This window comes from Argiope bruennichi, chromosome 1 (genome assembly GCF_947563725.1).
Source record: "Argiope bruennichi chromosome 1, qqArgBrue1.1, whole genome shotgun sequence".
NCBI lineage: Eukaryota > Metazoa > Arthropoda > Arachnida > Araneae > Araneidae > Argiope > Argiope bruennichi.
The window spans coordinates 77,686,543-77,711,917 of record NC_079151.1 but is presented as its reverse complement, the minus strand read 5'-3'; the positions used below and the strand labels follow the sequence as shown (position 1 = coordinate 77,711,917).

General features: G+C 29.3%; 1 protein-coding gene across 1 annotated transcript; it reads left to right on the top strand.

The window, feature by feature from the left end:
- Nucleotides 1-212: 212 nt before the first annotated feature.
- LOC129976698 (F-box only protein 28-like) lies at nucleotides 213-25,375 on the top strand. The gene is made up of 5 exons (XM_056090410.1): nucleotides 213-555; nucleotides 10,782-11,030; nucleotides 20,137-20,323; nucleotides 23,127-23,253; nucleotides 23,391-25,375. Exons 1-5 carry the CDS (start codon nucleotides 403-405, stop codon nucleotides 23,926-23,928), a joined length of 1,254 nt encoding a protein of 417 aa, XP_055946385.1. The 5' UTR covers nucleotides 213-402; the 3' UTR covers nucleotides 23,929-25,375.

Genomic DNA, 25,375 nt, shown 5'->3' with positions numbered 1-25,375 from the left:
GAACCGAATTCAGATATCGAGAGATAATACCTAAACCCGCAAGCTTGCCCCTAGTAGATATCTTTAGTCATTTCGTTCCCTATTCCTTCTCTGTGGTTCCCTATGGATTTAACGTGCACCCACCCAGATCCAGTTGGTTCTTTGGAGGAAATGAACATTATGTTCTCGTGGTTGGGATTGTATCATCCATCACGCCATCGCGGTCGCTATTGACGTGCAGATGCAGAGCAGATATGTAATATACACGGCGTTTATTTTAAATTTTTTAGTCATTAGAGGTAAAGCCAAATCCTTTACTGTAGAAAAGTTGCATCGTTCGCCCTTCTATTACTTTCGTTTTCAACTGTAATGCATTTTGTAAAATATAGTATTTAATCTGGGAAAACATTTTTTATTACGCTCATGGAGCTTAAATCGAAAAATAATAGTGACGATGAAGCTTCTTGTGAATTCGCCCAAGTTCCTGAAAAATCGCATATAAACAACTTTCCGTATGAAGTGCTTGAGCGTATTTTAAGGCATTTTTCATTTGGAGAAATCGCTAAACTTCGTTTAGTAAGTAAAAATTTGATTTATTCTTTTAGAGTGCAAATATATAACAGTCCAATGTTTGAATACGGTTTGCAAAACAAAAAAGAAAAAAAAAGTATACAATATGAGGTATATTTGAAAAGTAACATATTTCATTATCAAGATTTGATTCGTAGATTTTTTTTGTTTGTTATTTGAATTAGTATTTCCACAGTATATAACTGTATAAGCTAAGTTGAAAAATTCACATGATTGTTTTTTGATTGCAAGTTGAAGGAATGGCTATTCAAATTTGAAGCCTAGGAAAGTGTTCTATTCTACAGATATAATAGATTCTAAATTAATACTATTAATTCTATTTTTTTTTTTTTCCATTTCAAAATAGAGTGGATTTCTTGGAATATTACAATTTTTTTTATGCATTTTGCAGCTGTTATGCCTATTTTTTTCTTGTGCTTTGGAAGCAGTATTTGTTTTAATCTGTTAATGTGTTTAAGATGAATAAACTTGGCATGAAACTGAGCTACTTAATACAGATATCAGTTTAGCTAAATTTATATCTGTATTATCAAACAGCCCATCATGTGAACCATTCCATTCGATATATTCCTTCATTTTCAAGAAGTCATCAGCATACACACCATACTATGACTAGTTAATTTTCAAAATGTTAAGACTTTAGCACATGGAAAATTTTAATTTGAGGCAGCAAGAGAGAGGAATTTTTTATATGCTGTGCAGTGGCATAACTAAGATAGGACAAGCAGAGTGCATGCCTTGGGCACAGTTGCTAGGGTGTATAAAATTAAGAAATCAATTCATTGCATTTAAAAGAAAATTAAATTTAATATAAGATTTTGTTCTAAAGATTCTTAAAAATTAAAATGGTTTTGGCTAAATGAGAAAAAAGATTTTAAGTTTTCAAAGGCTTTCTATTTTGGAAATAAGGACTTTAAGAAACTTGTGGTTATTAATTGAGGGCTGAGAACTTATAGTTATTTCATGAGTTAAAATAATGTTACAATTTATTCTATGAATAAATTATAACAAAACTCATATTAGATAACTTTGGGGGGGGGATAAGCAAAAGATAGGAGATTTGAAATCTTTCTTTATGTGAAAAGGAATTGCTTTGTATTTCAATTCTCACAAAAGCATAATAAAAATACCACATATGTTTTTTTTAAACAAAAGAATCATTTTTCAAATATCTGGACATTAAAACAGATTGTTGGAAACTAGGTACCTGTAAATCTATTCATAAATATTAGAAAGCATATTTATGATTGATATAGGTAACTGTATCTCAAGATAAAATAATGAATGAAAGGTACTTATGATAAAACTAAATATCCCAGGTTTTCTTATTTGGAGTAGTAATTGAATAATTAAATAAACCATGACAACAGACCAGATGTAAATAAACCAGAAAGATATAATTTATTTTCTTTCATTTTGAAACTTCTATTAATCAGCAAAAAAGACCAAATGTATTTTGACTGTCATTTGGTATTTGAATTAGTGATCTAGCATGCAAAAAATTAAAATAATTTTCATTAAAAATTTAAGAAACTATCATGGAAATTATAAAAACAAAAAATGTGTACTCTGATTTAATATGATGTAAATATAATTAACAAATATCAGTTTGATGTTTTGCTGCATACACACATTCTTAAATTTATTTCTGTACTTTTAAATTGTTAGAGGCAGCTCTGCTGATACTTTTGATAATAGCAACATCAAATGCAAGCTTCAAAAAATCCTTTATCTAACTAAAGCTTATATTTTCATATCACAGAGATTTGGTGTGATAAAAAAAAGATTGATTTAGTTGTTTTTTAGTATAAATTGACTTCAATGTAATCATAAGCATTTTCAAAAATTGATAAAATTGAAGATGGTGAATTTATAATATTTCTGACATCTGAAGCCTTTGAAATTTTTCTAAATATAATGTATCTCTTTTTTTTATGAATATGAATAATATGTACTAAAATTATAATTTACATGTCATTGACAAATTAATGTGTTAATTTTAATTGAATCAGATCTTGCCATTGATATGTAATTACATACCTATTCATTTCATGCAGTGTGTTCTAACTTTGTCACAGGCTGCTAGATATATTATTAAATGCATATTTTTATAGATTAATTTAATGGTATGTGTGAAATACTTTTACATATTTTTGTACATATTTACATAATTACAAAATTCTTTTGAGTATTTTATATGTATGAACAGAATATTTATTTCAATAGTCAGTTTCCATTTGATGCCTAAGGGCAATATATATATATACATACATACATAAGTTTTTCATTATCTTTCATATATTTATTTCTTTTTGATGGATTAAGAGATTTGTGAATATTTCATATTTTTTTTTAATGTAACATATAAATAGAAAACATTTTTTATTTGTGTTTCACTAATGTATTGAGACCTTTTTTGAATTAGTAAAGTTAAAATGGTGAAAATTCACTGTGCAAATTTAGCCAATTTTTTAACCAAAATTTAGCTGAGTGCTTTTGAGCTGATTTCATAAAATTTGTTTTCCAAATATTTTTTGAAGCATTATAATGATACATTGTATGTTCAAGAGTAGTCAATATATAATGATAATTGTGAATTTATTTGTAATGTTTACGTTAGATTAATTCTAAAATATATATTATTATTTAAGTTTAATTGCAGTCTTTGCACTCTTCAGTATAAGGGGTCAGAAAATTAATAAAACGTTTAAAAAAATGGGAGGGGGTACAGTTTTGATATTTTCTTCGGGTGCCCTATTATGTATGTATGCCGCTGATACTGTGACCTAGAATGTAAGAGGCAGTGAGTGACAGCAGATTGTGAGAGTGATCTCTTGCTCTTTTCTTTGTTTGGAGAGTGGATATATTTTCATATGTCTTCCATTTTCACTTCTGGAGTTAGTTTGTATTTATTATTTTCTGTTGCATTTGAAATCAAATCCTTCATCTATCAATCATGTTTAAAATATTTAGCTATTTGAATGATCTTAGTTATGGCTTTGAATTTAAATGAAATTTCATTTTGTAGAAAATGTGTCAGTATGAAAGGATGAGCAATAAAATTTTCATATTAAATTATAAAATATTGTAAATTACATTTATGAGGACTTCATTTTATTTCTTTTTACTGTTATTTTCAGTAAACTGATTATTAAATATGAAACAAAATTTTAAAGCTTAGTTGAAATGCATTCCATGGAATGCTTTTCTAATTGTATAAAACTAAATGATTGACTAGAATTTATAAATTTTTATTTAAAGGGAAAAAAGTTATTCTACCATCAGCTAATGCTTGATTTTAAGAAAACTGATTATTATGAAAGTTTACAATATATAAATTCTGTGCTTTTATATTACTGAATGCCAGTGATTAAATAACATTGGAAAGCTGTTTGGTGAACATTTCACGAAATTGACAATGAAACCTTTTCACAGTTCTAAATCTATCTGCAACAGTTATATCAGTGTAACGTTAATGATTTGCATCAAATGAACTGATTATGTGCTGCATTTAACTTAATAATATTGAAGTTTTATTTTCAGAAAATCAAGAATCATCTCCCTTATAATTTAAATTTTTAGTGAATTTATTAAAATAAACGGCCTAAGTGAAGATTAGTGTGCACCAGCCGATTGTCGCCAATATTGCAACTCATCGGATCCCTCTTATAGCAACCGTACTGCTGTTTTGTTTACAACTTTTTGCAATGGTTGAGTTGTACTTAAACTACAATTAAATTATGAAAAATGTTAAATTAAAAATATTAAAAAAATATCGATTAAAGATTTTACTTTTGTTCTTTATTATAAAGAAATTTAAGCTTATAATTAAAAGTTATTTTCTTCTTTCTTTTTTTAATGTGAATACGAACAGAAAATATTTATTCTTTTGCAATTTTTAATTGTCAGTATTCGCTTTAAAAAAATCGTCTGCATTCTCACTTTCAAAGACAGCTGCAAATGGAATTCTTCGCAGTTCTCGTAATTCTTTTGGTGTTATAACGATTGGTTCCCTTCATAATTTGTTATGTCGGGATTATTTCGAACCTGTAGAATGGATGAAGAGCGAGTTAAATATGCATACATATATATTTTACGAGTTAATGAAATTAGGAAAGGATGCTTGTTTGAAATTTTGTATTGAGAATGGTTTGATATCGAACCGACAGAATGGATGGAAGGTGAGTGGAATATATTCTTTTACAAGTTGATGAAGGTGGGGAAAGTATGTTTGTGTGAAATTTTGTATGGAGAATGTTCCGATTGTTTATTTCTCCGTTTTTTCTTTTCTCTTGGTTATGTACTGTTTCTGTTTTCCACACAGTCTTTATGTTCAATGTGCTAGCGAAGCTACTAGGTTCCCGCTCCCGCTGCTAGCGAAGCCGTAGGATGTTTTTTTTAAGTTAAAAAATTCTGCCCGGTGCCTTCTACAGATGCCGAAGGCATGTAGAAGGCACCGGGCAGTATGAAAAAAAAAAAAAAATACTTATCAGTAAAAAGTTCTAATTAGATGGCGGGAAATAGTAACCGTAACTGTTCCGCGGAAGTATTTGTTTATTTTGTCCGCCATCTTTATTGGCGACTTGGCATTGTTGGCGCAGCTGGGTGCACACTAAAATTCACTTTTACCAAATAAACATATCTATAATGAATATATCTATTAAATTTATTAGGAATTTTGAAAAAAATTAATCACAGAGAGATATGTATTACTTGAACTGATAACATATTGAAAAAATAAAGTTACCTGTTAAGAAATATCATCATCAAGTTCAATAGTTTGAATTGCTACATGATGAAGTAACAACTTTCATTGCTTTGATGAAATTGATAATTAAATTATTAATTCTGATTTCAATTGATGAAAAGCCTTTAGATCAAGAAATCAAATAGTTGTTTAATTGTCTTAAGCAAGAACTGAAAATACTAATATTGTTAGCTTTTAGATTGAAGATTCAAACTAAAAGGAGATACAAATGTAAATGACCTAATCTTGACATAATTAGCTAGACTAAAAACTAACTCTTAATTTGCTCCCAATTCTTATTCGTAATGAGAAAAATTGGTTTAGAAAAATAAATTTTTCATAGGAATTCATGTTTAATAGAACAATGTGTTCCATTCCAAAAGAAGTTTTTTAAAACCGTCAAATTTGTAATTGATCATATATAATGTATGCTTTTTCTATAAGAAAAATGATATATTTGTCTTTTTCTATGCTTCAAAATTAGGTTTGAGATTCATTCAAAATTTTAAAATAATATATTAGTAAATGCATTTGTAGAATGCATAGTTATCATCTAATTAGGATGACGCTTTTCAGCATACGATGCAATAAAATCTCATGCTTTCAACATCTCCTTTATTTCACTGGAATGTTGTTACTCTGTTGAGACAGTTATTCCTTTTTTTTCCTGACCAAATCTCAATTACATCTTTTTGATATGAGACAGAATGCAGCTTTATAAGCTCTCAGTAGCTCTGGCTATGTTCTTCGCTCATTGATGTTGTTGCTACCTACCTATTGATCTATAATCATAGCCAGAGAGGCATTCTCATCAATTAAAACTTCGCACGGACTTCTCAAATCCTCTATACTAGCATTCGATAATGTTATGTGGCCAAGGTTTCTTGAACCAGAAGTAAAAATTTTCTTCAAACAGATTTGAAAAACTTTTAATATTTCTGATAACCAATATACAGCCGAATTATGCTTGTGATTCACAATGTCTCCGTCTGTCATTCCGAAAACATAGCTTATTAAGGAAATAATTTTTTTCACATTTTGTTTTGCTTATCACACATATCATTTGTTATGGGAGGTGCTCAATAAATGAGGTATAGCTGTATATCTGTTTTATTTTTTTTTTCATTGATATATTTTTGCAAGTTTATTTATTTATTTAGCTTATCATATGATAAATAATTAGAACCCTTGTAAATGGATAGTCTGTATGCTGTGCAGAGCAATAATGTAATTTTTTGGAATAAAAATGCATGGAAATTTTTAAAATCAGAAAAATTTTCAAAATTTCATTAATCAAGATTTTGTGGAAAATGTATTGAATTTTCTATCATTGACATTTTATCAAAAATACCTTACTACCCATGAACCTTTATCCTCCTGGTTTAATTTCTAGTTCAATGCATGTTATTATAGATAGTTTAATAGTTAATTTAGATTCTAATGGAGTTCTAGTAGGGTTAAATGAGAAGCCAATTTCTTGATTAAGCTGAATTTTAATCTCTTAACTAAGAAAATTGCAAACAGCAATTCCAAAAATTCTTGCACTACCACAAAGTAGTTTAAATTCAACAATCATTTAAATTGAAAATAAAATACTGATTAATAGTGTGAAATGATATCATAAGTAATTATTTTCTAATCTGCACTTTTTCTTGGCTGAATAGATTTGTCTCAAAATTATTAGAAATTATGCTCATTAGTTGAACATTTGTTAGTTTTTTTGTATTTTTTTAAAATTCTATTTTTTCCATATTAATGAAATTAAAAAGTATTCATGTATATCTTACAGTGAAAACCCGAAATCAGTCAAAACGCGAATTAAATAGGGAAAACGCGTTTTAACTGACAGCGCTAGGGAGAACCCGAATTAACTAGGGAAAACGCGTTCTAACTGACAACACTGGGAAGAACCCGTTTTATTCTGATTGACTGATTTGTTAGACAATATAATTGAATCCAAAATTTTTGTATTAAACTATACTTACTATAATAGTGTTTAAAGAAAGAACTTTATCATTGAAGAGAAAATACTGTACTTAAATATTGTTTAATACAGTACCGTTATTACAAATTACTTATTTAGACATGGCAAACTGCTGTGACACTTAGAATTGCAAAGAGAACCATTTTTATGCAGGAAAAAATCTTTGAAAAACAATCTTCTTTACAAGAACAGCGGGCGAACCCTTGTCTAATTCCTGAAATTCCTTTTTTTTTTTTTTTTCTTTTTTTTGCTGCTATTTTCAGCTAAATGTCTTGATTCTGTGTTCGTTCTTGAGTCAAGAAAATTTGCGGCGATACATCGAATCAGATCTCAAAATCAGTGAATATATTAAAATTTTGTCTAAAACTTGTACTTTGGTTAGCTGTAGTCTCCTGCATAAAAAGTTAATATAAGAACAACCATATATTTGTTGAATAAGTAGTGAACTAATTAAGTTTAAGTATCATTTCTTACTTCGAATTTTGTGCCAGTTTTGTGCAGGCCATCTTAATATTTTTCAAGCTCTACACCGATGAAATTTCGGAAATCAGCCTTTTCTCTATCAACATCTGGAATGGAAACAACGACATTACCTCAAATATAAAATTCAGGATGTGTTGCTTCGGAGATCTTTTTCATTTATTTGGCTTGCTTTATTAATTTCTTTGGCTTCCTTTCTAATTAGAAAAATGTTGGATGACTTATTAGCAAGCTTACGCTCCTCTGATTGTGCTTATTCATTCTCTTGCTCTCCTGCATTCATGTCCTCGAAAATTTTTTGAAGTTCATCCTCGTCTTCGATATTTTTTTATAATATCTGATGGCAAGGTTGTGGTTGTCATTCCAACTCTTGGTTCAATCCCAAATATAGATTAGTATGGTGATTGTTTAATTCTTGAATGTAGAGCTCAGTTTTTCATGAAATGGACAAACCAAAGATCATTGGACCATTTTGTAGTTTGATTATCCTTCATCCATGAAACCAACATATTTTCTATCTTGGGTGGCCCTCTCAACCGAGACCTGTGACTGGTTGTACCGAGGTTTCCTATGATCAATCTTCAGTTCTGGCCAATACGTACATAACTGCTCTATAACGGAATTTACAAATTCTCTTCCATTATCAGATTGCAGGATAGAAGGAGCCCCTAATATCAAAAATATATCAAGTACTTGAAAAAGCAATTTCTTTCGTTCCTTTGCTCTGAAACGGTCTTAATAGCACAAACTTTGTTAAATATTCCTGGCAAAAACATAATAAACCTAAATTCATTATCTGCCTGAGATTGCATATCAATCGAATCCAATTGGCAGCATCTATTCATTTCTGAGTGAATAATAGGTTTAGAAACCAAATCTTTACTTTATTTTATTTGTATTTTTTCTGTTGACATGTTTTATACATCGATAAAAATTTTGTATCATCTCGGCAGTTATGTTAGCAAATTTTCTTGATTTTTCAGTTTTAAGTCTCACTTTATCATGTGTAATAAAGTTATTCTGTTTTTTTTATGTAAAAAACTGTAATTGTCTAAGAAATTTATTTTCCCAATTTTTGGCGCTAAAAGCATTAAAATTTTCTTCACTCATCGTAAATAAATCAATAGTACAAACCTGTTCCAGCACGAATAAAACTAGACGACTGCACTTGCTTTGAAAATTTCACAAACAAGATATTTAGAGTCTTACGGTTTTAATTGGACAACACTTGCAATAACTAGAGAAAACAGGTTTTAAATAGCGCGGTCAGTTAGAACGCGTTTTCCCTAGTTAATCCGCGTTTTGACTGATTTTGAGTTTTCGCTGTAACATATATATCTGCATCGCATTAATATTCTGAATTATTTGATTTTATCTCAAAATTTTACATCACACTTTTTCAGGATTTCAGTTTTTTTTTTAGTCGAAACTATTAATTATGTTTGGTCTTTAATTTATACACATCAGTATTGAAGAATTTGGTTGAATTACCAGGACAATAAAATGTATTAATTTTTATTTTGTTTGTATTAATAAAATGTTTTTCATTTACTACAACCAATATAAAAGAATAATTATTTTATATGTTGCCTTCTTGTACTAAAAATCAAAGATTTTAAATACTTTTTTATTTATTGAGTAGAGAATGATCTATGTTTGCAAAGTGGTGCCAAAATCTGTCTCTGCTTGTATCCATTCTGTCAACACTTTTTAGAGATAGAATATAATTTATTATGATAACATTTTTATAAAGGATACATATGTCATTTCAGTAATTTCATTGCTTTACTGGTATAAATTAAGCTGTTTCTGTTCCTGAATCTTTAAGAATTTATACATTCATGTACTTTCTCACTCTTCTGACTTCATATTTAATGATTTTTGCATATAAGTTCTGTCTAGTTCTAGTTATTAAATGTTTTAATTCAGTAATTTTATTTATATTTTAATATGTGCTGTTCCCATTGAACTGACTAGGATTTATTTTTTGATTCAGTTATAAAAGAAGCAGTTACTAGAATAATTATTTGCATAGTTTTTCATCTTAAATTTTTACTTGTAGTTATTTTGATTAACTAAGGAATTTTTTTTTCCCTACTGTCTTCTGTATTTAAAGCTCAGTCTATTTCTCTCTATTCTAGCAGAAATTTTTATACTGTAACCTTTTTTTTTTAATTAAATTATTCATTTACTACAATACTTCTTTTTTAAAAAAATTATGTTCGTTTTATACTGAATATGTCTTTTCTGGCTTTCTGTTCTTAATGGTTTTTTTTTCAGATTAATATAGTAATTTATAATTCAATAACCACCTAATATTGTATATTTCATTGAATATATATTGAAAATCTATTGTCTCTCAGCTGAACTAATTTTGAAATGACTTTGTAAATTTCCAGTTTATTAAAATTTGTAATTCAGCAATTCTTCTACTAAATTTAAATTGTAAAGTTAAGTAATGAAATCTAATTAAATTATTTATATGCACATTCAGTTTCAGTATAGATTTTTTGAACAAAATTAATTATTTATTTAATTCTTGGATCTTTCTGGATTTATTAAATTGATGCTTTAAAGTTAAATAATAGAATAATTTTTGGTATTTACTTTTATCATATTAAGTTGCTTTTTATAATATTACTAAATATTTTCCTGTAAGAATATTTTTGGAAATTGCAAAAATTTATTCAAAATTTTCGTTTTTGGAAAGATTTTTTAAAAAATCTCTATTTAAGCATTTTTAATCACAAAAATTGTGGTACTGTGTGTCAGATCAAAGAAGTTTCTTTTATAGATACATTTTGTTACCATTCAAAGAATAGTTATTGATTTATTAGACATTATAGTTTTTTTTAAGTTCAATGATTCAGTATTTTATTGATCTTTCTTTGTTGCATAAATTTTTCTCTGGTTGTATAAATTTCTATTAAAATTTTTTATTTCTATTACTCTTTACAAATTAACATTTCATAATTTTTTAAACAAATTGCTGGTTTTCAGGTTTCAAAAAAGTTTAACAAAGTTTGTGGAGATATATTGAATGATGAATTTAATCGCCTAAAGACTGCTGTTCAAGTTCGATATACTTATGTTAAGTCACAAATGCCAAGACGAGAATCTTCTAGACGGAAACATATTCTTTGTCGAGAAAATGATATTGTTGAGATGGTACATATGAGACTGACATTATTAAATCTCACTGTTGGAAAGCATGTTGAAAGGAATCATTGTTGTTTTTTTGCTGGTGAAGTAAGTTAAATGAGTTGAATATTTTGTTTTTACAACTTCTTTGAAAATGTTTTTGCTTATTTTATTTTTAATAACTTCATTTAAGATGAATCTATCTTTAAAATAAGAACTTTGTCAAAGTTATAATGATATAGAAAGGGAGCTTAATTTAGAGCACAGAATCTGCTTAAAAATTTCTTAAACTAAATACTTATCACTATGTCTAGTTAATAATTGTATACTTTTGTTGCATTTATTTTGTTTTTATTATTCTTAATTGAAAAATTAATGACTCAAAATACCAATTGATTAATATGAAAAGAAAAAGAGAAAGAAAGAAAGAAAATTGGTTATTCTGCCCGTGCTCACTTTACACAAGTGTATGTAAGAATTGTTCGTCATAATATAGGGTTTTGAACCAGAATAGATTAATTTAAATGTGCTACCAAATATTCATATTTATTAGTAGTAGAATGTAATAACAAGTAATAATAACAGAATTTAACAAATTTAAAATGAAAAATCATTTCAATTCTAATAGATTTCTGGAAATAGCATTCATAAACACATAAAACCATGTAAAGTAATTATTTAAACAGGGGATTCTTGTTGAAAGTTTGCTGCATTACCTGATCTTCTCATTCTATTTTATTCCTAATTTTCTTCCTCATAGTATTATCTTTATCTGGTTGTCTCTTATTATTCATTCAAATCTTGACTGCATATATAGAAGAAACTATGTTATTAAGTAGAAATTTATGAATACATGCCAAGTGTATGTATCTAAGTTTTATAAAATGAATTGAATGAATTCGAATCACTTTCCATTAATTAAATTTAACTGTAAGCTTGCCTGGACATCATTACCAAAATAATTGGTAATGTTTCTTTTTCCAGGATCACTAGTTTTCTTCTACTTTCTAGTACTGGCTGGTTTTAGGCTTGCAAAATCCTTGTTTTTGCTCTAATAAGGGTATCTTCTATTTATTAGTACATATTTTTTAAAAGGAAAAGTTTTGATACCTTTAGTAAGAAGATGGCAACACTTAGAATAAGCTAATTTTTCTTTTTCATTAGATGAAACGTATCCTGCATATACTTTTTATAAGTTATTGTTATAAACCTGTAATTTTGCTTTCCAGCACGAATAGTGTCATCATAAGAAAGACCATTTTACAGTCATCTGTATTGGATGCTGTCAGATGCCGAGCCAGTGATCCCAGAGCTTGGCGACCATTTGGCGACAAAATGGAGAATGCTCGAAACTTCAAGAATTTTGTCGATCCATCCATTAGGAACCGAGATACGCCTGATTGGTCTAGAAGATTCTAGGCCCCCTCCCGGGAACTATAAAAGGCCTGCAGTCTCATGGTGTGTGTCGAGAATCGTGTCGTGAATCGTCGTCGTGAATTGAAGCATAGTAACGAGTCTTCCAGAGAATAGCGAAGCAACGGCGAATTACTAGCGTTGTTTGGAGCGAGTATTGAACTGCTGTCTGCCGAATCCTGTTGTCTACTATGGATGCAGTGTCGTATATTGTGTGTAGTAGCCAGTAGTGAGAAGTAGTGAGTCGGTAGCTAAAGCGAGAAAAGACAGCGATAAGTTCAGCCGCTGGAGTGACCGTAGAGCGAAGCTCCGAGGAACCCCTCTCCTGCTGGATTCTGTCTGTCCGCTTCGTCTGCTGTGGATGATTACTACTTGTGGGCTATTGCCTGCTGTAGCGTGCTGCTGTGTTCGTCTCGGCTGTAAATATTTGTCGTCTGTGTATTCGTCGTCTTCGTGTAAATAAACGTCGTCATTGTTTTTTACTGTCGCCTGCTGATTGTGTTTTCACACCATATCACTACCACTATCTAAAAGAACCCTGCGGCGGAGGAAAAATACGTAACATTTTGGTGTCAGAAGTGGGGTAGTGGTTAACAGTGTATGGTGGTGACAAGGTCCCAAGCAAAAATGGCGGAAAACGTCGGTGTGAACGTTTTACTTGCTGAATTAAATAAATTGCAGGAGGAAATGAAAGCCGGACAAGAGAAATTTTTGCAAGAAATGAAAGCCGGATATGAAGAAATGAAAAGTGAATTAAAGAAAGAAATTTCGTCGAGGAAGGAAATTTTAGAAGATAAAGGTAACAAAATCGAAGATGTTCAAGATATCACAGAAGAAATTGAAGGAAACGGCGAGAGCCAAGTGGAAGAAGAAAAGACCGAAGACCGGTATCATTGAGAAGGAACTTAGCCATACGGAGGATGAACCGAAGTTTAATAAGGAGAGGCAGGAACAGGGAGACTGTCAAATAATTGCGGAACTGAAACAGTCTTCTTTGAATGAGTCCCCTGAAGTGGAATCGAAAGTGCAGGCGCTTGAGGATGGAGAACATGAACTTTCTTCGGACGGGTCTGTCAGCGGCGGCCCGTGCTCGATGCATATGGATACAGGAATTGATGCGACCCTGTTTGGAATGGATTCGTCCCAGAGGTTTAAGGGACAACCTCCCTGCAAGCCTCTTGGTATCTCCTTGCATAGTGATACGGATGAAGACTACGTAGCTGGAATCGCTAATCCTTGTGGTCTCGACCTCGACTTCCCTCAAAAATTCGACCTTGCTGTGGATTTGCATTGGAGTGTGATGCGAAAAGGAGTCGACGAATCTTCTATGCATCCAGATAAGTTACGTCGTCACAGAGGAACCCTTCCCGCAAAGGCAGATGTGCTCTTTAGAAGATCCTGTGTTGAGAGCTGTGGACAATTTTCGAGAGTCGAGAATGAGCCAGGAATAGTTGGGAATACTCCTGTGAAAGATGTGCCGACGAAGGTGAATCCCTGGCTTTCAAGTGAACTCCGGAAGGCACTGTTGGACCATCCTGATATTCGGTTGGTTCGATGGGAGAAGTTCAAAGTGACCAACCGACCAGCCTGGCTAAAATTCATTCCGGACACCTCTGCTACGATACGTTTTTTGGCTCCATGGGACATCTTTCATTTCAAGAAGAGAAAGCAAGTTTGGATGTACAACCCGAAACGGCGAAACGATCTGAAGTCAAAGGCAATGAGAAGGTTCGGACGGATCTTTAGCTGTCGCCAATTTAGTAAGTGATATCAGCACCGAATGTGCAGAATTCGCCCGATGCCGAATCGAAGATTGTTTACATCGATCAGAAGCCTACACCAGCTATTGGATTGACCTGCGACTGCCGGTACGTCAGTCCTTGAATAGGGGACCAATGTTACAAACCTGTAATTTTGCTTTTCAGCACGAATAGTGTCATCATAAGAAAGACCGTTTTACAGTCATCTGTATTGGATGCTGTCGGATGCCGAACCAATGATCCCAGAGCTTGGCGACCATTTAGCGACGAATTTCGTGACTTTGGCGACAAAATGGATAATGCTGGAAACTTCGAGAATTTTGTCGATCTGTCAATTAGGAACCGAGATACGCTTGACTGGTCTAGAAGATTCTCGCCCCCCCCACCCGGGAACTATAAAAGGCTGGCACTCTCAAGGTGTGTGTCGAGAATCGTATCGTGTATGTCGTCATTGTGAATTGAAGCATAGTAACGTGACTTCCAGAGAATAGCGAAGCAACGGCGAATTACCAGCGTTGTTTGGAGCGAGTATTGAACTGCTGTCTGCCGAATCCTGTTCTCTACTATGGAGTCAGTGTCGTATATTGTGTGTAGTGGTCAGTTGTGAGAAGTAGTGAGTCGGCAGCTAAAGCGAGAGAAGACAGCGAGAAGTTCAGCCGTTGGAGAGACCGTAAATCGAAGCTCCAAGGAACCCCTCTCCTGCTGGATTCTGTCTATCCGCTTCGTGTGCTGTGGACGATTACTACTTATGGGCTGCTGTGTGCTGTCCTGTGATCGTCTCGGCTGTAAATATTTGTCGTCTTTGTGTACTCGTGTAAATACACGTCGTCATGGTTTTCTACTGTCGCCTGCTGATTGTGTTTTCGCACCGTACACCCACTATCAAAAGAACCCGGCATGAGGATGGAAGGAAAATCCGTAACATTATATAAGGCAAGACATTATTTAATGTCTGCACTTATTTATTAAATGAATTATAATTGCTACAGTATTATTTATTGTCAACTTCACATATTGATAACTCAGTTCCTAGAATATTAATAAATTGTCTTCTTTAGGTGGCCTGTTATTGCAAACTTTCTGTCGAGTTTAAATATTTGTCTGGTTTACAATTTTATATCTTCACATTCATGATCCTGTCCAAAAGCATTATGTTACCATTCTGCTGCTTTTTCAACTAAATTAAATTATTCTTAAAAAGTTTTTACATTTGTTTCTTCCAAAATCTAACAAGCATATACTTTAAAGCCAAATGTGGTCTTTTTTTAAAAGAGCATTTATCAGTCATCAAAAGAAATACCTCAGACATTTCAATTTGACATACATGTTACCCTATTTGACAAATTTTAGAAGGAGTTGCATTTTTTGAAACCAGTTTAAAAGCACTTAAATAGTACTTGTTTTAATGCATACATTTTCTCATTAATTTCTTCAATTAAATATTTTTTATTATATTTAGCATGTTTTAAATATTAATTGACAAATAAATCTAAATTTTCTTGTAAATATTCTTAATAGTCTGTAGAATTATTGAAATTTAATAATCTAAGGTCAGTTAGGATAATTGAGAATGGATTTTGTCAACATTGTCATTTTTTCCAGTCCAACTCTATTATATGAGATGAAAAAAAATGCCTATAATTAATTTATTAACTAAACAGCCAGCAAAATAGAAATCTTCAAAATTTTCCTAGTGTGTTTTGAATTATCCCAGAGACTCTGGGATAAGTGAGAAATTTTTTGGAGCTTCTGAGCACGATAATGAATTGATTTGAAGAGAATATTTTTGATATGCTTCAAAACTGCTTCGTATTGCTTCAGAATATATTTTACCATTACTTCTTAGTTACCCTAAAATACTGATTTAAATATTTATATATATTATTATTTTGCTGTTCTGCCGTTAATAAAAGTTGATCTATTTAATGAAAAGTCCTTAAAAAGTGTTTAAATTTGAAATCATTTTAAACACTTTAAAAGTGCTTAATTTTCTCGAGAAGTGCAAAGAAGATATTCCTTTTGGTTTCCGTAGACGATGAATACGAAAAATCGAAAACAGTCACAAATCTTTGTTTTCTAGATATTATATCAAAAAAGAAAACCGATGGAAGGAAAGCATTCGGTGAAGGAATACAGGATTTTCAACCCATGTTAAGACAATACTTAATGGACTTTTTTTTTTTCGCTCCTTCTTTTTTTCAGCAGTGGACACCGGCGTATATTGAAATACTGGAATGGTTATTCCGAAAGAGCGAAATATGAAATATGCCGAAATGATTGTTACTCGATAAACGTTTGAATTTAATATACAATTAGTATTCTAAATAACGAATAATTTATTTTAGTTATGCCTGGTAACTTTATGCTCAACTCTTTATTTGTGCTTAAAGACTACGCAGATTAGACTACTCCGATCGACGAAAAATAATAATACAGTATAGTGTGTAAAAAAAAATAGATACATCAGAGATGGGAAAAGTTGTTCTAAAATCGTACATGAAGGATATTTATGTTATTTAGCCGTTTTTATTCTTATTGCCGTGAAGCACAGTACACATTCGATCATCATTCTTCATAATATATTTTTTCGTGCGATCTTTTGAACGACTACGAAAGGATACTTTAGTTTTAGGGTACAATAATTCTTATTGTACGATTATTTATTGCGATTGTAATTACTTTATTGGACTGCGTAAAATCCAATGAGATAAAATTTTAATTTGAAGTTGGATGTTTTCAATAATTTCTTTTACGGTATACTTTTTTAAATGTTCCTATTACTTTGAAGATTATCATTTGTTGAACCAATTTTGTCAAATTTTAGCTTTTTTTTTTTTAATTCTGCTAGATCTAATATTTAAAATTTAAAAGAAATTTAAGAAAAGTTTTAAGAAACCTTTATGATTCAGATTATATTATTTTTTAAAAGTTTTTTTTTTCTCTCTTTATAATTTTTACACGATTTTTTTTTGGTTTCCCAGCGAATTTTTCTTTCTCTGTATTTTGCCTGACCAATATAGAACATCACTGAAATGAGGGACGTGAAATTTAGCGGGCAATTACTTTTTGTATATTAGAGGCTCACTTAGGATGGATTTTGCAAAATTTTAATTAGACATTCAATTTAAAAATCAAAATTTAACGTATTTCCCACGTAACATTAAGGAATATTATAGCACAAAATTTATTTTTATACTTCCTTAAAGGTGTTTATACAATATTTTCTGACACTCTTCTGTGAATTTGGTTGCCGCTTGTTACTTCTCATTTATTTTGGCCTTAGAAGGCTTGAATTAACTGTGATAGAAGGATTTTCCCATTAACAGCTTTCAAATCTGACCTTCTATAGTATTTTGATAGATTTCGTCCTCTTTTAAAGTTTCAGAAAAAAAAATTAGCCACTCGCATTCTATCAATACATTCTTACCCCTTTCCTTTGTAAATCCATTTTTTGAAACGAAAGAAGCAAATGCATAGTTAGTATATATAGTTTGGAATTTAATTCCGATAAAGAAACCTGATGCAAAAATCTATCCCATCCAAAGCGGAAAGTATCTTGTTCAGCAGTTGTAAGTTATCCTCCATATAAAATGAATGCTACCGACTTTCCTTTCAATATATTGAGAAACCCATATATACTATACATTGTAGAAATTAAAGAATTGTCACGAAAAGCTAATGAATAAAGGATTTTTCATTCGTAGCGAAGTTAGAAGCGATTTTTCATTTTCAGCAATACCATTCTTCCAACTAATTTTACTTTGATATTTGCATTACCTGAAAAATACTTTAACTCCAATGAAAAATCTGCCTCAACAATAAGATCTTGAAGTATATCTTTTATTTAACTATTAAAAATTGCAAATTATCAATAACGAAAACAAATTTTGAATTAGTCAGTTTGGTGATCTTTAAACTTACTGCATCCACTTGACCACCATCAACTCCATGTATCAAGCAGATGAACAAATAATGTGCATTCATTCTGCCACCTTTAGCATAAACTTAAAAAAAAATATTTATTTGTTGAAAAAATCAACCATGAATTATTTTAGATAAGCTATTTTCTCCATTTCCATAACCTTATTTATTAATGAGAAAAAATCAAAATTATCACTTTCAGGTTCCTCCATCAGCATTACATTTTCTTCTTTGACATCTGTGTATTTGTTTCCTTCTGTCTTTGATTATTATTCAAATCATTATATATAATTAATTTTCATAAACAAAAAGTAATACATGTATGTAGGTTACATGATAAATTCTTTTAAAATGTCTATTGTTAATCTGAGATAAAATAATTAACATCATTGATGAAACAAATTGCTACCGTATTCCTAATTTTAATATCATTTACTATCATAGAATTAATTATTCCAAATGCATGAAAAATATAGGTTTATATTGCATTAAAAGCATGTGCCTAATCACACTGTGATGAAGAAATGAGTGGGATTTTACACAACAGTAACCTTTTTCTCAGGAGGAAATCTAAATACAAAAACTGACTTTTTTCTTTCCATAAATATTATACCTTACATAATTTAACAACTTGCCTTGCATTCAGTTAATATCGAGAAGGAATAATAACAAAAAGGTTTTAATTTCAATTTTTAACAAATTTGTAAACGAAAGTAAATAAGCATTAAAAAATAATACTAAAAAAAGTAAGATTTTTTTTTCTCTCTTTTCTAAAGTCTTTTAAGCAAGTTATTCTTCTCACAAAGACCTCACTATTAATGTTGTTTTCATCTTTTCCATTTACTTTTTCCGACCCTACTTTAGTTTAAAATTAACACATTTTTATTTCTTAAGGTAAAAATGAACAAAATATAAGTTATTCCTCTGTTGATTTTACTTTTAAAATTAAAGTGATTTTCCTTTAATGGTATTATATGTAATAAATTCAATTTATCTATGTTCTAAGCATATTATTTTCTTATCAATATGACCTTTCTTTAACTTCTGAATAGTACAGGCTTTTATTATGACAGTGACTTTTTATAGCATGTGTTGAATCCATATGCTGTGTCAATAGATTCTTTTCTGAAAGTATATGAATTCAAAATGGCTCTTCTGCTTGCTCTCTACCTTCATAGTTTGTACATATTCTGTACTATGCACATCATTGCTTTTACAAAAAACTCTTGATAATAGATGAGAATTGCACTATTTCTCTAAAATCATAAAGAAAAATTTTGTAGAGGAAGGACTTTCATACCTACTTTTCCCTAAATCAAAGAATTTTATGCATGTGTATATATGTGTGTCTGTGTAAAATTTATACTCCATTTCCTGTCATTTTCACATTATACACACTGCTTCTGAAACTCAGTTTTATGAAAAAAAAAGGGGGGGGGGATATTTCAAGAAAGTATAAAGCTTGCAGTATATTATATTTTATTAATTTGATTATACCTAAATGAGATGAATTTTTATTTGTTCAAATTAGAAATCATGAAATTATGTGTTTTTTTTATCATTTGCTGATATGTTATTTAATCTATTGGTCATATATTTCGATTATGGCAGTTCAACATAGATATTTTTTTATCGCTCATACAAAGAATTCGTCATAATTTACAAATATTTCAGCTAGTAAATCATTTCTCTGCTTTAATTTTGATGTAGTATTCTGAAATTGATTTCAAACTTGAAATTTCTGATAAGCAAAGGACTTTTGAAAACCTTTAATCAATTTTCAAAAATTGAAATTGATATTTTTGTGAATTTTATAGTTATTTTGTCTTTTATAAAATTTATTTTTGAAAAATTTGATTTCTGTGTTAAAAGAATTAATTATGATATATAGTAAATTTTATGCATAAATAAGGTCAATACTTACAAATGCCCTGAATGCTATTAAATTTGTACTTGGTGTAAATTCAAAGACTTGTTATAGTTTGCATTCATAATCATTTTCTTACATTTTGGTTATCTTGTAAAAAAATTGTTTTTCCCACCACAGCTTATTGATAATTATTAGATAGTATTTGATTGGAATATTTTATTGAAAATTAAATAATTATTTATATTTTTAGGTATTAGATGAAGTTAACAGACTGTTAAACTATGTTCAGAAAACACTGTATTTGAATCGAGCATTCAAAGTTACAGATGAACTCTTTGATCTCTCTACTATGGCTGTTGAATATTTTAAAGAACATATTGAACCATCTTTACCAGAGGTCATTTATTTTGCTGATTTAATGGGAAATTCTTTTGCTAGTAAGTAGATATTTTGACAGTTGTTTAATATTTTTTTTTCTGCTTTCAATATTCTTTATTGATGTTCAATTGATTTAATTAGGAACATGCTGAAATAGTTGAGTAATGAGTTGAAATAATGAGCTTATTTATAGCTGTTGTACTTATAGATAGAATATTATTAGAAGATATTAAAAAATTTAGTGAAATAAAGCATTTCTTTCAAACTGTTAAGTTCTCAAATTGAATCTTTTTTCGTTACCAACAATTCATTTATTTCTTGGCTAAGACTCCATTTTCTTTTTTTAGACAAACGTCCAAAAAGCATGATTAAACTTAAGTTGATAGAATCTTATGCACAGTTATACATTTTTCAAACTAAAATGACAGAAGTAATAGGTTGTACATATGTTTTAATTAGTTTAGTAAATTACGTAGCACATTTTTAAAACATTCGAAGAGAAGTATGCTGCTGAGATACTTACTCGTTAGTTTATATCTCATTAGGTACTGACTATTCAAATAAGAATATGAGTAATCAGTTATAGAAGAGGGAAGGAGAATTTAGAGGGCAATCCCTATTTTTACTAATAATAAAGCTAAATATGTATTTTGGCTCACCAGAGGTTAGTTCATTTAATCTACAGTTACTATATTTGGCACATATATGTATTTTGGCGAATTTATTTATTTTTTTTATAATACCTTTGGAAAATATTATTGCACAGAAAGAAATTTTGCATTATTAAAAAATTTAAGAAATATCTTTTTATTCATACCAACAACAGTGAATTTCTCACATTCCTTTTTTGATCTAGGTTTGTTGTTTTTAATTCATGTTTGAATTTGTCAGTAATTCAGAATTGTTTCTGGTCCCTTAATATCCTATTAATATAATGTTCAAAAATGTGTCTAATCTGAATTAAATTTTTCTCATTCTAGATCAAAACTAAAAGTAGCCAATACATAATAATAGTGAAGAATTGGCAAAGCATTGGTGAAAACAAATGACAATGCTTGAATGAAATTTCTTTAAAAAATACAATTTTCTTCCTATAAACATTGTATAAACAGCATAAACATATGCATTAACAGATTTTTTTTCTTTTTGTAAGAAGAAGGGCTTATAGGGTGCAATGCCAATTTGGTTTTGGTGCTACATTTGGCAAGTTTTCACTCTTTCACTGTTAATTAATAAGAAACGAGATAGCAAATTTTGTTCTTTTTATCAACATTTTTTTTCTTTAATTAAATGGATGCTTTATGCTCTTAATTGGCTTAAATAATGTATAGTGTTACTTATCGTATAGTATATAGTATTGTATAGAACTTAACCATTGTTTAGTGTACTTAATTTTAAAAATTATGATTTTTTTTTAGTTTTAAATAATTTAAGTAAACTTTTATATAAAAAATAATGTTGAATATAATTCTTCTATTTATTAGAACTCCATACTTTTTTATTCATTATGGATTATTAATTAAAACTCTTAAATAGATCAAGGTTTACAAAATGATTTCTATTTAATGCCACTCCATCTAAAATTGGTCCGGAATTTACAGAAAGTAAAAGAAAACATAATCACAGAAAGTGTTCTAATTGTTTCTATTATTAATAAAACTCTCTCTTTTTTTGTGTGTCTGTGTCCTGTTCTTATATTCTGTACCATAAAATAAATACAATAAATCTGGTATTCATTCCTAACTAAATTATAAATGCCGAAATTAATAAATCTTAAATGGATGTCATAATAAAAGAATGAAATTATTTTTTGATAAAATAATATAAAATATTCAGTAATTTTAAACATCTAATTTTTCTTCAAATCATGGAACCAAGTAATTTATGGTTGAATGTTATGAAGAAAGAATGCACTATTGAATTGGCTGAAAACATTCTAAATTGTCCATAACTTGTTGAAATTACATTTAAAAAATATTTCAACAAGTATTTTTATTTCTGGTAGCGTTAAAAGTTAATTTGGTTATTTAAATGAGAGTTGTGAATAATATTTCAATAGTAGAACTTGTAACATTATTCTAAACATAATGTTTGAGTCCTTTTTTCAGATATGAATTTGTCTCATTTTTAGAATAACTATTGTAAACGATATCTTTTCTACTTAATTCTCATTTCAGAAATAGTATTAAATTAGTATTTTGATTTTTTCTGCCTTTTTAATCCAATCAGTCTTAGGAATCGGTATTTTGAATAAAATCTTTAATATTTTTTAGGAAATCTTAAATTTATCAAACATATTCTGAGTAAACACTGCCAAATTTGTAAACCCTATCTTATCTGTATTCTTTACTGTGAAGGTATGCACTAAACTTAATATTTTCTTTTTTTGTGAGCTGTTCTACAGCTCTTAAAATGTGGAATGAAGAACTGTTCTTGGAAGGCAGTCATTTCCTGTATTTACAATATTTTGTATACAGGAATGTTATATGTAATTTTCACAAAATTTAGAACTAAAATAATTTTTAAGTATTTCTATTTAGTGGTATAAAATGAATAATTGTTGCCTAGAGAATAATGTAATTTTTTTCCCCTTATTCGATCAATGTTTTAACAAATATAAATGAAATCCAGGTCATGGCTTTATTTATTGTCATTTCATGTGAACTAATATTTTTTTTTTTAAAAAAAAAGGACAAAAATGCACTAAGATTTTACCTAGTATCCCCTCCTTGCTACACATTGATATTGGTGATTTTTAAACATATGTAAAATATATAAATGAATATATCTATTTTTTAAAGTATGTAATGCATTGTAGAATAAAATTACAACTTACCAATAAGATATTTATTAATTTTATAGATCCTTTTAAACCAATTACATGTACTGCAACAGATGCAAATAAAGTTTCTGGAAATCAAGCAGAGACTACACCGTCCATAAGTGAATTAAATGATTCTTTAAAAAATACTAGAAGAATAGTATACAGGTAAGCATTTTGAATTAAAAGCACAAATGTTAATTCAATTGTTATACAATTACAAATCATTAATATATTAGCATTTGCTTAACAATTTGGAGCATGTTTCTTTGTAATTGTTAATTCATAACTTTTTTTTTTTTCAGGAATCGGATGAGCATAAATACTATGAAAACTTCTATTAAATCCCTTTATCAAAACATTGCTAATTTAGAAAGCATTGTTCATCAAATAAAGAGAGAGCAAAATGATTGCAAGGAAATAGATTTACCAAAAAATTGTTTGAATGAAATATTATTTCAATTAAATCAGTGTAGCTTGATGATTGACTCATTTAAATCTCAGTTGACTAACAATCAAAGAAAAAACAGATTGTCTAATGTTAAGCAATCAGAAGTATGCAATTTAAATTCAGAAACTGTTCACCCTTGCAAAAATACATGTGAATCATCAAACTGTTTGCATGTTAGTCATAACAGTATTCCTTATAATTATGAAGACAGTAATTCATCATATGCATCAACATCTCAGACTGTTTCAGAAAATGCTGATAATAGTAATGATTGCCATAATGTAAGCCAAGAAAGTATGGTTTCAACTTGTACAAAAACAAATATGTATCAAAACAAAAGGAAAGAAAGTGAAAATATTACTGAAAACATACTCAAGAAAAGAAAAGCTTGATTAATAAAAAGTAGCATTTATGTATATATATTGACATGCATATCATGAGAATAAAATATTTGTAGATTCTGAATGAATTTAAGACTTGTGCATTGCTAATACAATTTTAATTACTTGAACCTGGTTTAATTTTTCTTCAACAATTACAGAAATAACTTAAATTTTACTCAATAACCAAGTAAGAAATCCTCTGATAGGCAAAGAATGAACATATTATGACAAAAATGAATTAATATAAATACAGATTGGAATGGATCTGAAAATACTTTATTGAAAAAAATGGCCAAAATCATTGTGTTTAAGTGGGAAGTAAGTTTATCTCCTAGGATGCAGATTTTGCAGGAATTCATATTCAATATACAAATGATTGCTCACACAATTGTTCAGGTAAATATATCCATTCTTCAGCATGAATCTTTCATTAGCTCAAAATCTTCCTGCAAATATTACCAAAGTACCCCACTCAAAGAATTTCAGTAATGTTCTCCAGGATTTAAATTGATATTCAGATAGCTGCATAACAACAAAATTCTGATGCCATTGGGTTTTATTTTCTATAAAATGAAACCCACATCAATGGTTGTTCCAAACAAATACATATAAAAAATATTTTGTACAGAAATTTCTGTATTAATGATATAGCTGGTGGAAATGTCGTATTTATAATAACTTTACGCAGAGAACAAGGCCATTGTAATGATTTTATTTTTATATGTGTTATCCATATTAAATCAGGTAGGTATTGCCTTATTAAATAGGTTCCAGAATTGTTCAAGGCATTGTAGACTATCAACAATGCATGAAAATTTTGCCATTATTCATGCATTGTATAACTGTAAATTGCATCTTTCGAGAAGAATTAAAAAGTATAGAAACATCCAATCCTCAATCTAAATAGGATTGTTTTGAGAAATGCATCATCTGATAACCATCAGTCGCTCACTCTCTCTTTTTTTTCTTATAAATTAACTGTTTGCAATCTTGCTGGTAAATATCAAATTCTTAGACAATACTTGTAAATATTACGTCTCATTGTAATTTATTAATTATGTTCTGTTTTGTTACAAATACCTTCAGTATTGCCCATCATTAATTTTTTTTTTTTTTTTTTTGTATTCATATAGCAGGTATCTTATTCATTTTTGTATTAGTATGCTTTTCTTCATCCTTTAAATACAAAATGCTACTTTTGTGTTTAAATTTTGATATGTTACTGGAGTTATGGCCCAAATATTGATCTTTGTATTTTACAGACTAGAATAAATTCCAAATCAAGATATTGTGCTTGATTAATTTAGTAAATTCAAAAATTTTTAGGTTTAAAATATCTAATAGATGTTCTAAGATATGCATTTAAATAGGTTGATTTATCTTGTTGTATATAAAGTATGCAAAGATTTGAGTATTTGTTCATTTCTTGCCAAATTGACTTAAATCATTTGCTAAA